The sequence below is a fragment of the Artemia franciscana genome, chromosome 6 (genome assembly GCF_032884065.1).
Source record: "Artemia franciscana chromosome 6, ASM3288406v1, whole genome shotgun sequence".
Taxonomy (NCBI): Eukaryota; Metazoa; Arthropoda; class Branchiopoda; order Anostraca; family Artemiidae; genus Artemia; species Artemia franciscana.
In genome coordinates this window covers 60,001-75,324 of record NC_088868.1, presented here as the reverse complement: position 1 = coordinate 75,324, position 15,324 = coordinate 60,001, and the positions used below count along the sequence as shown (strand labels likewise).

At 33.2% G+C, this 15,324-nt stretch overlaps 2 protein-coding genes across 7 annotated transcripts in view; one reads left to right on the top strand and one right to left on the bottom strand.

The window, feature by feature from the left end:
* LOC136027875 (uncharacterized) overlaps window positions 1-4,401 on the top strand; it is a 78,725-nt gene extending 74,324 nt beyond the window's left edge. For all 5 annotated transcript variants that reach the window (XM_065705286.1, XM_065705288.1, XM_065705291.1 and 2 more), the window contains exon 4: window positions 615-4,401. In XM_065705286.1, the coding sequence (XP_065561358.1) occupies window positions 615-1,039 (425 nt within the window). In that variant the 3' untranslated portion in view covers window positions 1,040-4,401. The remainder of the gene's footprint in view (window positions 1-614) is intronic.
* Window positions 4,402-5,818: 1,417 nt separating this feature from the next.
* The window catches only part of LOC136027876 (N-lysine methyltransferase KMT5A-B-like), a 30,948-nt gene continuing 21,442 nt past the window's right edge, over window positions 5,819-15,324 (bottom strand). For both annotated transcript variants that reach the window (XM_065705292.1, XM_065705293.1), the window contains exons 6-7: window positions 12,455-12,645; window positions 5,819-8,235 (exon numbers count right to left, since the gene is read on the bottom strand). In XM_065705292.1, coding sequence (XP_065561364.1) covers window positions 8,025-8,235; window positions 12,455-12,645 — 402 coding nt within the window. In that variant the 3' untranslated portion in view covers window positions 5,819-8,024. The remainder of the gene's footprint in view (window positions 8,236-12,454; window positions 12,646-15,324) is intronic.

Genomic DNA, 15,324 nt, shown 5'->3' with positions numbered 1-15,324 from the left:
CCTTAAGCATCTTAAGAACAGTTAAGTAAATACCCGAAGATGCTTAGCAGGGATATTAAAAATCTTCGGTATTTAATGTGAAGGAAATTGATTTCATTCACATTTGTCTTACCTACACCTCTTATGCTGTTGCTTTGATTGTGTCACTGTTTTAATTAAGTATTCTTGGCTTTTTTTTATTTTCCTTTTCGAATTACTGCTCATTGATTGCGATGAGATTACTGCTCATTGAATTACTTGCTCATTACTGTTTATTGCTCATCATTACTTACTGTACTCATCATTACATACTGTACTCATCATAACATACTGTACTCATCATTACATTACTGTACTCATCATTACATACTGTATCATTGCTCATTGAATTACTTGCTAATTACTGCTCATTGATCATGAGGTTACAGCTCATTGATTGCTTTTCACTAATTACAAAATCTCACCATTAATTTTAGCGTTTGGTGTGTGGCCCAGTGAGCCTAAATTTCTAATAAATCAATCCCAATATCAATCCAGTCTGATACTTCTGGTTTTAACTTACTTCGAATATTATTGAAAGCTAAAAATTGTTAAAGTTAGATTTTATATAATACAGATTCAGTATTTTTTTACAGGTCGTTACATATCACTAGTTCCTAGTTGGCCCATCACGGAAGCTGCTTACCCACCAACCCGGTCCTGGGAAGATCCGGGACCTGTTCATCCGAGCGAATTCGCGGAGATTAAAAATACCAAAGATTTTATTGAAATGCGGCGAAGAGCACGCAGCAAAAGTCCTGCTCGGGGCAAGCAAACTGTCAGAGCACAAGAAACAGGTCCAGAGTCACGGAGTTTCGGCAACCGAATCCGGGATGCACTAAGACTAAAAAAGACTAAACCAAAGGTGGACGAGGCGTCAGTAGATGTTGTAGATGGCTTTGAGCCAGATGCTTCAAGAAAGTCTATCAGAAAAATTGTCCAAAGTGAATTACCATCTTGTGATAATAAGAAAGTAACTTTTAATGCCTTTGCTACAGTACAACTTATGGAAAAACGATAGATTAGTCTTATGCCCAAGCCACAGTAAGGTCAGGCTTCAGCTGAAGCAATCCAAGAGAGTTTATGTAATTCTTTCTCTGGTTATTTATAGCCTTAACCTTGAATTATTTTAACTTAAAATAAACTTTAATTATTTATTCATAAATTATAAATATACCTAAACTTATTTGCAGCCTTAAAAATAAAGCACGATTTTTCAATTAGTTCAATTCACTGCTTCAGTTTTTATTTGGTTTTCAAAATAGAATAAAAAACAAAACCTAAACATTCTTATAGAAAAAGTAAGTCCTTAAGGTTTATTTTCCCTACTCACGTTACGGTATGTTAGCTTTCTATAGTTCAACAATTAATGATATAACGTAAGACGATGGTTTTTTTTATAGTTTGATAGATGGAATAACGTTTTTGAAATTACGAATTACGTTATTCTTTTTGACTGCTTTAATTATTTATTCATAAATTATAAATATACTAAACTTATTTGCAGCCTTAAAAATAAAGCAAGATTTTTCAATTAGTTCAATTCGCTGCTTCAACTTTTATTTAATTTTCAAAAAAGAATAAAAATAAAACCTAAACATCCTTATAGAAAAAGTAAGTCCTTAAGGTTTATTTTCCCAATTAATGATATAACGTAAGACGATAGTTTTTTTATAGTTTGATATATCGAATTACGTTTTTGAAATTTGTATTGTATTTTTAAAAGATGGAAACGTGGATAATACGCCAGAAACATGCTGAATATCCTTTTTTAGACAAGCTTAGATCATTCTTGAAAAACAATTCGAAGCAGTAAAATAATTGCTCCACGAATGGATAAATCTAAAACTAAAGAATCAAATGATATGAGTTATTTTCTCGTTACCTAACAACAAGGGCGTCGTTGTTGGGTGGGGGGGAGGCAGTTACCACCTATATTAGTTGCAAATATAGCCTTGCAGCCAAATCATATATTTCGAAACATAAAACCTTCATGACAATTATTAAAACCGTAACACGTTCGTTCGCGTTTTCACTCTCCTGTAGAAATTATATCGAGTGGAATAACGACTTTTGAGTTCCCGGGTCTGGTTAGTCAATATAAATAGAATTATGAAAAACTTACCAGTAATGATGAATCCTATTGTACTAAATATAGTCAGAAAAAAAATAGAGGCCAGATCTTCGCCATTTTTTGGTCTGTTCTGTTTTTTCAGCTCTAAAAACTCTTCAAATTTATAGTGTGAACCCCACGTTAACTGCAAAATCAGACTGTAAAAGTCAGCAGTGTCATCTCTTTTTTCTTTTTTTTTATGATAGTAAATTATGCTCAACTTTGAAACTTAATTTTAACGATTGATTAAGGTTGAACATACATTTTGTGAATTGCAGACAAAACAAGCGCTTCTACTATATCTGTGCTCTTACAAGGACATAAAAAAACCAGGATTAATGGAAAATGCTTGGGAACAAATTAGAATTAATATAAAAATTACGTCACGATTATAAAGAATGTGGATGAGTCACAAGTCTTTGTATTTTCCTAGACAGGTGTGACTGTGGCGTGGCTTGGGCATTGTTATAATTCCTTTTTGGACTGAGCCTGGTGGTTAAATTTAGTACTAAATCTCGCAAGATTTTCAATTTGTTGCTGTTCCACAATTCTATTTGGCGTTTTATGGAAAAACTGGGAAATAAGACCAACGAAACTGCCAGAAATACTTTTCTCGTAGTATGATTGGTTGATTTACTTTTCAGTTTGTCCGTAAAGCGCAAAACTGCACCGCGGCCTTAAAAACGATTTTGAAATTCAATTTGAATTTCAGCCGATGTAGCAAAGCTGTCCGTTTAGGCCCATTCACAACGAGATTCTACTAATGCTGAGATTTAGCTAGCGCTAATTTGAGTCAATCAGAATTTCCCCTATAGTTTTTCAGCCAGTCATAAAATTCTGATTAACTAAAATTAGCGCTAGCCAATTCTTGATGATCGTAAAATCTCATTGTGAATGGGCCTTTAAATGGTCACGAAGCAAGTAAGGGACATATCACATTCCAGCCTCATCTCTTTTTGCGTTTCACTACTTCTGCAACTTACAATAAGCCGAAACAAATTAATGTGCAAGTACATTTTTAGACGAAGTACTTTTACGTTTTCCTATTTAGGTCTTTTTATCCCACAACGTAGGAATTAAAATTTCATCTTCTTTGTTTTGAGTTTCTAGGTGAATTTTGCCGTAAGATAGCAGTTTTTAGTTTGGCTCATTGTAAAATCAGGGCCCAAATTTTTCGGATGGACGGGGACACTGTGACACTCAATATTTCAGACAAAAATATGGAATTGCCCTAAAAACTTCGTAATTCTGAAACAACAAAGAAAGATCTTAGAGAAATGCGATTTTCAGGTATGAACAGACCTAATATGGGTCGAGGAGCAAAAAAAAAATTATGATTTTCATATCTTTGGTACCTTAAGGGTTTGCCTTACGACACAGCCATATCAGGCATTTTTGTTTGGGGGAGGGGTTGGTTTTACAAATTAATAACTTAAAAAAACGCATTAAAAGCTTATTCTATGTATTTTATTGCGTTTCTACAGGTCGGACAAAAACTTCATAGAGGTGTTCAAATCCCATAAACCCTCCCCTGGGTACGGCCTTGCCTTACGAAACGATTTATAACATTGCTATCAATAAGAAATCAGTAAAAAAATTTACTGATTCTGTAGTTTTTTAGAGCTTTTTTTAAATGTCTATTTTAGGGTCGTAATCTAGCGGGCGTCCCCCATGCAAAAAATTGGTCTCTAAGTTTACTAAGAATCAAACTCAAAAATTCACTTGTGCTTTGGTAGTACAAAAATAGTAGTAGTAAAATAGTAATAGTAGTAAAAAAAGTAGCCGTGTTAAATATTTTTTTTTATTATTAAATTTGCTATACTCATCAACCCTACCTAAAATTAAAATATGTGACCTAATAGGTTTTTAGGACCAATTACTTTCTATTACAAACATATTTTCTTTATAACTGAACTCAAATTGAAACTGCAACAGCCGTGGTCTCAAAATCGACGCTTTCGAAATAAAATTATCAAATTTGTTCACTGTATGGAACCATGAAATATTTTGCGAGAATTTAGTATAAGTTGTTCGCCAGGTTTGCGACAAAATCAGATGGGAATACGATGAAATATATATGTTACTTGTTCAGTATTTTTTATATAAGAATTTATTTTTACATATAAACTAGTTGTTGTAAAAAAATTAAATTATCGATTTTGTAAACAGTGTTGAGGGTATATTGTGTTGAGAGAAACATATTCTTCAGCGTGTTTTTGTTAATAAATTGTTGATAGTTTTGGAAATTAAACAATTGCGATAGTTGGTAATTATTTTTGCATGTAAACGAGTTACTGAAAAGCTATAAATCATCGATATTTTATGATTTTGAATGTTATAGGTATTTGACTTTTCTAACTCCCCCCCTCGATAAAAAATTCTAAGTTTTGTTCTAGCTAAACGACTTTTGTGGTATCTTTCTAATCCTTTGACATGGGCCAATGAATTTTTTTCGACTAGATTTACAACCTGAAAGGCCTCTTCTGATGAAGTTGTTGATAACCAATCTGTTCTAGTGAGACATTGCTTTACCAACAATGTGGATGAAATCGAACCACGATTGAAATCGTTGTGTGTCAAGTTGAAACGGGAAATTTCAACGCCAGATATCATGGGGAATTTTTTTTTGTACAATAAAAAGAAAAAAACAACTGATTTTTCATAAAAATTGGTATATCTATTGTTAGTTTGATGTCTTACTTAAAATTAGACATGAGGGGGTACTTCCTTTTGAAATACCAACCCCTTCTTCCTCTAAAGGCCAGTGAAGAAATGTAACTCCCGTTACGGGAGTTTTTATTGAAAGTAGTAAAACAATGCTCAATTGGCTTTGAAAATATTGCCGTTTATTTCCCACAATAATAACAATTGATGTTCTCGAGAAAATTATTGTTGATCCAACAATCGGCTCTCGTGATTACTGATCAACAGTTTGATAGTCAGAAAAGGCCTGAAAGACAAGGCTATGGAACATGTCACAAAAGACAAGGACATGTAGCCGACCTGTCAACCAGCCTTGCCGCAGCAGGAATCGATCCCTGAGCCCTGTATTGCCGAGAAGAGCATCAATACACTGTGCTACCAGGGTAAAGATAGCTTTTTTATTGACATACTACCATTATCCGGTATGAAAACAAACGGTCTTGATATGCCACTTTCGGAAAATTCATCTAGGGTTTTAGTTTAGAAAAAAATGTACCAAATATTAAAACCACATTACATCTTAATTTTATTGTTAATAGTACAGAATATTTTTTGGGTGTAAACATGCAAAAAGGTTTAATCCCATCTTACATCAAAATTATTATCCACAATTCAAAATTATTGGCCTCCGAAACCTACTCAAAATCAAAGTCGAAATGTGCCAAGGGGACGACACCGAAAAAGCGAATTCCATTCGTTCAAGATGATGTGTCATTGAAAAAATACGAAAAAAAAACAGATAATCAAATGTTTCGAATCACATTGCAACGAAACATATATACAAACAATTATCGTTCTTTTTATACTGAATATTTCATTTGACGGAAAAGTTTGATCGACGTCAAATTTAAGAATAAAGATACTTCATTATATACTTCCGAACGCAATTGAAGTTGTTTTGCGTATGAAATTAAAAAAACTTTGTTTCTTTTCACCGAACGACGTTAAGCCTCCTCTACTATCTTAAAAAAAAAAAAAAAAAAATCAGGAATTTAATTTTTAATGAAAAAGACCTCCATATGAAGTTATAAATTACAAGATTTGCAATAAAAAACTGAAAATTTATGACCATTCAAACGAGAATTTCAGCTCACTAACTTTCCTACAGAAAAAGACTGAATTCCTCTCTCAAAAACTAAAAATAACTAAAAAAAGAATTACAGCTTATTGCTCGAATTCACATTCGCTTTACCTACAATCTGTTATATACACAATTTGAGCTTTATGTGCAATTAGACTATTTACCTCTTAACAAAAGCACTTAAGTTTTTAAGTACCAATGAAAGTAAAATTGAAATCTGATTGCTTGAATTAATTAAGCAAAAACTTAGACAGCCATATATATATTTAAACACGAGAAAAATCATGAATTCACTTTTAAATGAAAAAGCCTACATATAAAGTGATACACGTTTTCATAGTAGGGGCGCTATATTTACAAAAGAGCGGGTGAAATACCAGCGTAAATAAGTAAAAAATATATAGCACCAACAGCTTAAAAATATGTAGGTTTCCTTTGAAGCTGTAGTTATCTTCATTATTATTATTAGGAGGGGTGGACCCACTATCAGTGAGTCAAGATTCAGGCCTTCCAGGGCGGGCCATTGCATCTACGCCTCAAAACTATGCTCCGTTTATGCTTGGGCGGGGGGGGGGGGCAATGATGGGTTCGGCCTTCTCACCCTTACCATATATCTTGCCGACTGTCGGACTTCTCCTTTCCTTACTATGTCCTCCAGCTTAACAATAACATTATGAAATAGCTCGAGCCGGCGTCTAATACTAACTGGACATTCTTCGATCAGATGCCTTCTTGTTTCCACAAGATATCGGGGATTCACCCCTCCCTTGCAGTTATGTTTGGAAATCAGTGAGTATTTAATGTTCAAATTTTTACCAACAAAATCATTGTTAAATGTAGCTAATTTGTTTTGGTAAAATTCTAGTTAATTGACTTCTTGCTATCTCAGAAAGGGTTTAGGTTAAAAAAAATGAAACTTTCAGGGATGAATCTACAGACTAAAGTATGTCCCGGGAAGGTATTCTGAAGCAACTACCTCCACTTCTTCTTCTCTCTAGAGGGCCCTGACCTTTGATGACCTTTAAAAATATGTGTGTTATAAAAGTGAAACCTTGCAAAATAGATCTTCTGCTTAATTAAAGTACAACAAAATTGTTTTCAGATTCATAACTTTGCTTAATTCAATTTTATAAGGTTTAAAAAGATATGCAAATACATTTCCTTAAGTTTGAAAAAAAGCATTGATATGGCTCAAAATCTTACTCAAATAACAGGAATTGCATTTTCAGAACTAAAGGCAGAGAAAAAGCAACTAGTAACTGAAAATTAAGGTAAAATGTTGTTTTGTCAAAATTTCAATAGGTATAGACCTGTCATGTAGGCAAATTTCAGGGCCTTCTAGAGGGAGAAGGAGAGGAAGTAGGTACTTCAAAATACCTTCCCAGCACATACTTTAGCCTGTAGACCCATCCCTGAAAGTTTCATTTTCCTAACCTAACCCTTCTCGAGATAGCAAGAAGTCACTAAACTAGAATTTTACCTAATGTACTATATGTAAAATATATATTAAAAATAATATATTTTATATATAAAATATATTATTCCTTGAGAAGTGACCAACCATTAAACCAATACCAAAAAATAAGATCATACTTAAGTTTTTAAGTTTAATTAAGTTGATTAAAGCAATTAAATTAATTAAGTTTTTCTTATTTAATTTCGTCAATTAGCGTGACAACTCTGATGAAAACGTGATGGTGCCGTCATGACGGTACCTGGTGACGGTACTGTCACGGAACAACCAAGAAATCTTAGGCAAGAGCATTTTTTTAAGGCACCGGTTTTCGCGTTTTTGGGTAAAGTGGACAAATAATGTTTCGATTTTACTGTCCTTGGTACTTTAACTCTGGGTTTCTCCCGGTTAAGAATTTAGCCTCCATCATGTTCTTCTATTGGTCAAATTATTTGATTTCCTGTGGAAAATCAAAAAAGTTCTTTCGGAACAGTGCAAAGTACTTTTTGAAAATTTTTGGAAAATTTTTATGAACAGCTTTATGCAGTTTACAGACACCTCGCGAGTGACTTATAAATGCATCATACAAAAAATTACTCAGAAAAAGAGATAGACCACTTTTCTAATTCTAAAAGAGAAATCTAAAAAAGTGTCGGTTAGAAAGCAAGCCATGGATGATTTGCCAGAGCTTCTTTGCTTCTATCCCCATAATCATACAAGATTTCTTCTCCAAGTTCAATGTCCCTTTTAGTGATGAGTATCAATCTTGGCTCATTTTTTATCTCCAGAATCCGTGTTGCCAAATTACCATTCCGTGAGTGATTCACTAAACGACCAAGACGAGGACATTCAGCTGTTGCGTCGATGCTGAAACAAATAAAAGAAGTATCAAACCCTGGCTCTAGGTTGTGGAGGGAGTCCTAGAGGTTCCATAAGAAACAATGAAATTCATTGTTCTTGAAATTAAGCAATACTAACGAAAAAAATCAAGACAAATACCAATCCGATGACCTTCAGTTGCTACAAGAATACTGAAACCTATATTAAGAAGTATTAGACTATGGCTTTACCATTCAGCAGAACGTCCCAAAAGGTTCTACAAGAATCAATTAGCTACAAAAAAATTTAGCTGTATTGACGATGGCATTGAAGGTGTTTACCTAGAGGAATATATTCAGCTGTTCCATAATACTGAAACTTATGCTAAGGGGTATTGGGGTTCTAGGGTTCTGCGATAGTCCCAGAAAATTCCACTAGAATCAGTGAGCTATAAGGCAATTCAGCTAAACCGATGAGGATATACAACATGAATTTCCTGACGAAGACATTCAGCTCTTGTATCGATACGTGGGATTCCCAACGTGGGGCACAGGCCCAGCCCGTGGGTATGGCAGCATCAAATCATCTGAGGCCAATACAACTGCACAAACTCCTCCCCCATCCCAAATTACTCAAAGCTTCACTCTTTAAACCCATCCAAGGACTTAAATTTTTCTTTAATTCTTTCTTACGACCTCGTTTTACCCCATTCAGGGACCACCTGCTTCTCCTTTGGTCCTTGATGGATGGCAGAAACGACAGTCAGACAGATACCAAAATCAGTTACTTTGGAAAACGCCTAACAAGCCTCCTCTGTCTTTCTAAACACCCACTTTACACGACCATACTTGATACACGAGACTTCCAATATTCTAAACGTTCTTCGCAGACTTATCTTTCTATTCTCCTAAAAAAATTGACTTTGAAAAAAACAAAAAAAAAACAGCCTTGACTATTCTACTTTAACATCTTGACAGCATCCACCGTCTTAACTAATAATACAACCTAAATAAGTAATGCTGTCCATCAATCTTCTCCATGTGGAGTTACCAACTCTGATCGATCTTCTCGGAAGTGGAAATACACTTGATGAATCTTCTCGTAAATAGCTCTATCCACTTGATCGACGTTCTCGTAAGTGGAGCTATCCACTTGTAGTATGAATGCAGATTTTTTTTTTTTGCTTTATGTACATGTACTATTGTGCCTATGTGTCTAACCCGTTTACAAATATTTTCAAGCATTACTTATGAGCTGCAGTGCGAAGGAGTGAGTGGTATATGGAGATGTGTAAATAAGTAAAACAGCATTGTCAGTTTTTTTTTTGTTCAAGAAGTTAAAATGTTCTTTTTTAAATAGTAGCTGAAATAACTTACAGAGAAAGTTGAATGGTAAATTTAGAATGACCATCATAATAGTTTTCTTTAACGTGGACATGCCATGATATAATATGTGTAAAAGAAAGTTATAATGATGATGAATTTTTTTTGTTCAATTATTTTCATTCTAAAGAGACTGAAAACATAACTTTAAAGTTTTTCAAAGAATTAAATGCGAATGTAAAACAAGTCAAAAATTAATTACTTTTTTTCGTTAAATTACGTTACAATCTTACATGTTTCTGCAAAAAATAATTTGTAAAAAATTAAAATGTATTTGAGGAATGATGCTATGCCTTTGAAGTCGATAACCGATCCAATCCAACATGGTAAGCATCTTTACTTTCCTCAACATCACAGTAATGGTGTGCGTCAAGGTTGCCTAAGATTTCTATTTTAATTCATTAAAATTGACTTTTAATTTTTTTAATTAAATAGTTTTTCAATTTTTAAAATAATGAAGTTTAGTTAGTTCAACTTTAACCGCAATAAATTTTTACTGGAATAACATGTAGGCTACATAATAGCCGTCATAGCTAACTTACAAAACACTGTCAACATGAAAGTGGGTGTTTTTTTCCTTGGATAACTTTCTATCAACATCCAAAAATTAGAGTACGTATAATGTGATAAAGAATACTTGCTTTAATTAATCTTTTCAATTTATCTCACACTTAGTTAATCATTTTAATTTGGTTTGCACTTATTTTACCCTTTAGTCTTTATTTTCATTATTTTTTTAATTAAAAGTTAATCCATTTGTTTTTATCTGATTTTTTTTTCTGTTTTATTAGAAAGTAAAATAATGTACGAAGAATCTTTTATTTGTTGACTTCCAATCAAATATACATACAAATAAATAAAATAAAATTCTGTTTTATTTAGACCATTTCTTTTAAATTTAATTCACTTTTATAGACTTTTCATGTCCAACCACCGCCAATTTTTATCATACCTTTTCCGAAACAAATATGCCTCTTAGAAGTTCTCCAAGTGAACAATAACTGATAAAGAGCTTTTAAGAGGGCGAAATAACAAATTTTATGCACAACGAATATAAAAACCAAACAAATTTTATGAACACGTGTACGATACGCCCTTCCGTCTTCATTATAAAATTTTCATTGTTAACAATTTGATAAATAAGATATCCCTTCCTAACACTTTGAATTATTATCATTTGAATTATTCGAGGTATTTTGATGCCTACATCATTTTCAAAGAAAAACCTGCATTTACAATTATGGAGGTTATACAAACTTCAAAAGGAGGTTGCAAATAAACCCCCTTACCCCAAAAGGAGGTTATAAACCCCCTTATGCAGTTATGCAGATCAGTTTTGTTACTTGTATGATAAACGCCTTACCGCTCAAGTTGTGTATTCATTGACTTATTATACAACCGGTTTTTTCGTTAATTTCTTTCAGCTAGGCGTGAGATAAAACAAATAGAAGTAACAGAATAGATACAAAATATATAATCTGGGCTATACATTTGCACATTAGGGGGGAGGGTAAAGTATTTTGACAGTGTGAATTTAGAAAACAATTCTTACTACATAATGTGCAAAACAATTGTACCTAAAACACTAGACATGCAGACGAGCTATCCTTTACCCCCCCCCCTCCCTAATGTGCAGATACATAGCCCAAATTTGTTTTTATAGTATTATATTTTTATCTTACTTCGGTATATTTCATTAGGATTGAGTGTCAGAGAAACATATTAGAAAAAAATTAGGTAGGGCGTATATCCTATAAGCACATAGTCTTTGGTAACAGCAGGCACCAAACAAAAAAAAAAGAAAGAAGAAACGTGTGTGAAAATATCAGCAAAAAATAAACTAAGACCCACAATACAAAGTGCTTAAATAACAAAAAAATAAACTAAAAATAAACTAAAACCCACAATACAAAGTGCTTAAGAAGGTATAGCTTTCTTTTAAAGTTGTAGTTGTTTTCTAAATTAACAAATTATTAAAGCTTGAATTTTTGTGGACGAAAAGCAACGTCAAATTCAACAACTTAGTTTTTCTAATAGATTTCCCGGGTTCAACACGGCAACACTAAAAAAGATTTGGTAAGAACTAAAAAATTAATTATTATTAAAAAAAAAAATAAAAAAAATAACAGTTTGCTTACGGACTAAAAGCGCTGTCTAATTTAGCAAATTAGTTTTGCTTATTGATTTCCACAGTTAAATGTGGCAACACAGATAAAAATTGGTGTTGCCTTAAAAAATTAACTAGTGTTAAAAAACCAAAGAATTAACGGGTTGCTAATGTTTGAATGTTTACGGATAAAATCTTTATCACATTTAACAGCTTAGTTTTCCTTTTTGATTTTCATGGTTCAACGTGGCAACACAGCCAAAAGTTTGGTACTGCCTTAAAAGCTTCATAATTTTGAAAAATCCAAAGGAGATATCTTAGAAAATCGCTGTTTTCAGGTATGAATATACCTAAGATGGGTCTAATGAAAAAAAAAATAATGTGTTTATTATAACTTCCTTGGTATTTTACTTGTTTATTTTCAAAGTAAGTTATTTTGAGAAAAAGACGGGAAATAGGGGGGAAAAGGCGGAACCTACCTGAAGGACCTTTACTCACAAATCACTTGTTTTTGATAACCAACAAATATATTTTTAATCTTTGTCATGAACAAATTAATATTATCAGAATAATATGTTTTTGTTGATTTTGAAAGTATACATTTTCGTTTTGTTTTGGAAAAATGGTAGGAGGGGAGCTGGAAGGGAAGAAAAATCTTACTTCCAAAATAACTAATTTTTACGGAAAATTGCTTAATGTTACTGGAAAACGACAAATTTTTGGAAACAAACATATCCGCCTTTTGGCCTTAGTCATAATGAAATGAAATGAATCTTACCAGTAGGATACATTTTTGTACTGGAAGTAATACATAAAGCTCCCAAGGTTCTGATCCTGGCTATAAACAGCCTCTCGTCTTTTTGCTTCTACTATGTCTATCAAGTCACCAGCGTATTCTAAAACAAACTCACCCTTCTTAAAATATCGAGTTGTCACGACCCCTCGACCTTTTTCGGGAAACAGCTCAACCTACAAATCGAAAAGCATCTAAAAATCATAAAAACTGAAATAAGGGTTAAACAAAGCATATGCTTTACACGATAAAGAAACAGATATCTAAATATATATATATATATATATATATATATATATATATATATATATATATATATATATATATATATATATATATATATATATATATATCAATAATAATATATTATTGAACATCTCAATAATATATATATATATATATATATATATATATATACATGAACTGACCTCTTGCACTACACTTTCAGAAAGCGTAACTATATATATATATATATATATATATATATATATATATATATATATATATATATATATATATATATATATATATATATATATATATATATATATACATATATATATATATATATACATGAACTGACCTCTTGCACTACACTTTCAGAAAGCGTAACTATATATATATATATATATATATATATATATATATATATATATATATATATATATATATATATATATATATATATATATATATATATATATATATATATATATATATATATATATATATATATATATTAACTAGCTTTTAAAGTGAGAACATCTCAAATAATCGGATTATATTGATTCACAGTTCAAACTAAAAGAATTTGGTTTGAATTGGATATTTATGAACTACTTCGTCCAGTTAAGACCAGTGTTGAAATGTGATTATATTTTGAATTTGACGCATATTTTGACGCAACAGATTGATTTGATACGTTTTTAAAAGTGCTATATCTAATTACTCAGTGACGAAGAAATTAAATCTTTTTTGGATACTTTTTCTGGATAATTTTAATGAGAAACAGACGAAGCCTGGCACGTCTATAAATAAGAAATACAATTAAAAGTGACGTCAGAACCGGTTTAACGGACTATGCTTTTGGATTGTCTTTGGGACTCGTAAGATGAGTGAGAAACTGATATTAAATGCAGTATTGAACTTCATTAGCAGAGCGCTTAGCGATGACATTAAAATAGAATCAATTATCAAATCAGCGGTAGGCTACTACGACCATGAGACAATTATACTAGCTAAACGAATTCTCCATACAGAACTTCATGAGCCTAATAGAGTAGTAATCCGTGCCAAAGATGAGGACAATATTCTCGAAATGTCGAAAACCTTAGTAAACGCCGCGAAGCAAAAAGTGAAGATTCCCAAATTCGTGATATTCAGCCCCTGTGAAGTTCCCGCAATAGGCGATGCCATTAGCGCCACAGCTATTTCTAAAATAAACGAAATGTCTAGGTAGTTGGACGGTGCTCTAGAAACGCTAACCCACCCTCAAATGAGCCTGCCTAAGCCCTGTCAATAATCCTTAAATTGTGCACCCCCCTCAAAGCCGTCATACGCTGTTATTGTGAAAAACCCACCAACTGACCTTAAAGGCCCAAACTAACGCAAGGTTTTCTTGGACTCCATATGCCAGAACTCTGTGGAAGACGTTACAGAATTAAAGCGCACCAAAAACGAGTGGAAACTTGTCGTTCGAACTAAGACCGAAAATAGTTGAAATTATGAAAACATCAAGCCCGAGTCTAAATGCCTCATTAAAAGAATCTGCTTATATCGGCGTGGTCAAGCGCGTGCCGGAGGATATTGATCACTCGAAGCTCGAAGAATTAATACCAAAATGTACGAAGGTAACCCAGTGTGGAAAGTCGAGAACATATAAAGTATATTTTCAGACGCAGAGTGATCTTGAAGTTTTCCTTGAAAACTCGGTTAGAATTGGCTACGAACGATTACAAGCCCAAGAATTTGTTTTCCTTCGGCGCCGTTGTTTCAACTGCCACAGGATAGGCCATCTAGCTTCCAACTGTGAAAGTCCACCAACATGTTCAAAATGTGGCTCGCATGAGCACAATTCCACGCGCGAAGCTCCCTGCTCAAAACTCCCTTTTTGTGTAGAGTGTAAAGTGCCGGGTCATACCTGCTACAGTATTAGTTGTCCCAAAAACAGGCAACTACAGAAATCATGAGCAAGTGCTATAGCTTCATTTCATGGAACATCAGTGGCTTGTTCATTGAGAAGCTCCCAATCCTTAGTGATTTAAGTGTCGAACATGGTGTAGTGTGCATTCAAGAGCACTTTATTACCGTGCAAAGTGAATGCCTGCTAGAATTGAATCATACCACGAAGACCTACAAAGTTCCATCTAAGCAGAGCTGCAGCCGAGAAAGACCTTCAGGAGGCCTAGCTACGTTTGTTCGGTCATGTGTTCTGTCCAGTCTATTCGAAAAGTCCGACAATTTTCTCGCAGTATAAATTGAAAGTTGTGTATTTATAAACGTGTATTTGCCAACAGATTATAAAGATGAGCGTTCAGAACGTCTTTTTGCCCTTTCTTGTGAGAAACTAAATTCATGTATATCTAAAATTAAGCGCCAGGGTTTTTCTTGTGTAGTAATTGGAGATTTCAACTGCAACCTTTCTGAGATTTCTTCTCTACAATCATCTCGTACCTCTTTGATTAAGAATCTTTTTGGTGATTACCTTGCTGTGGTAGGAAAAGATAGGGATTTTACATATATTCATAGCTCCTCCAGTGTGTCAAACCTAGACCATGTTGCCATTTCTCATAATTTAACTGTTCAAAATGTTAGAGTAGTAACGGATTATCAAATTTCTGACCACCTTCCTGTCT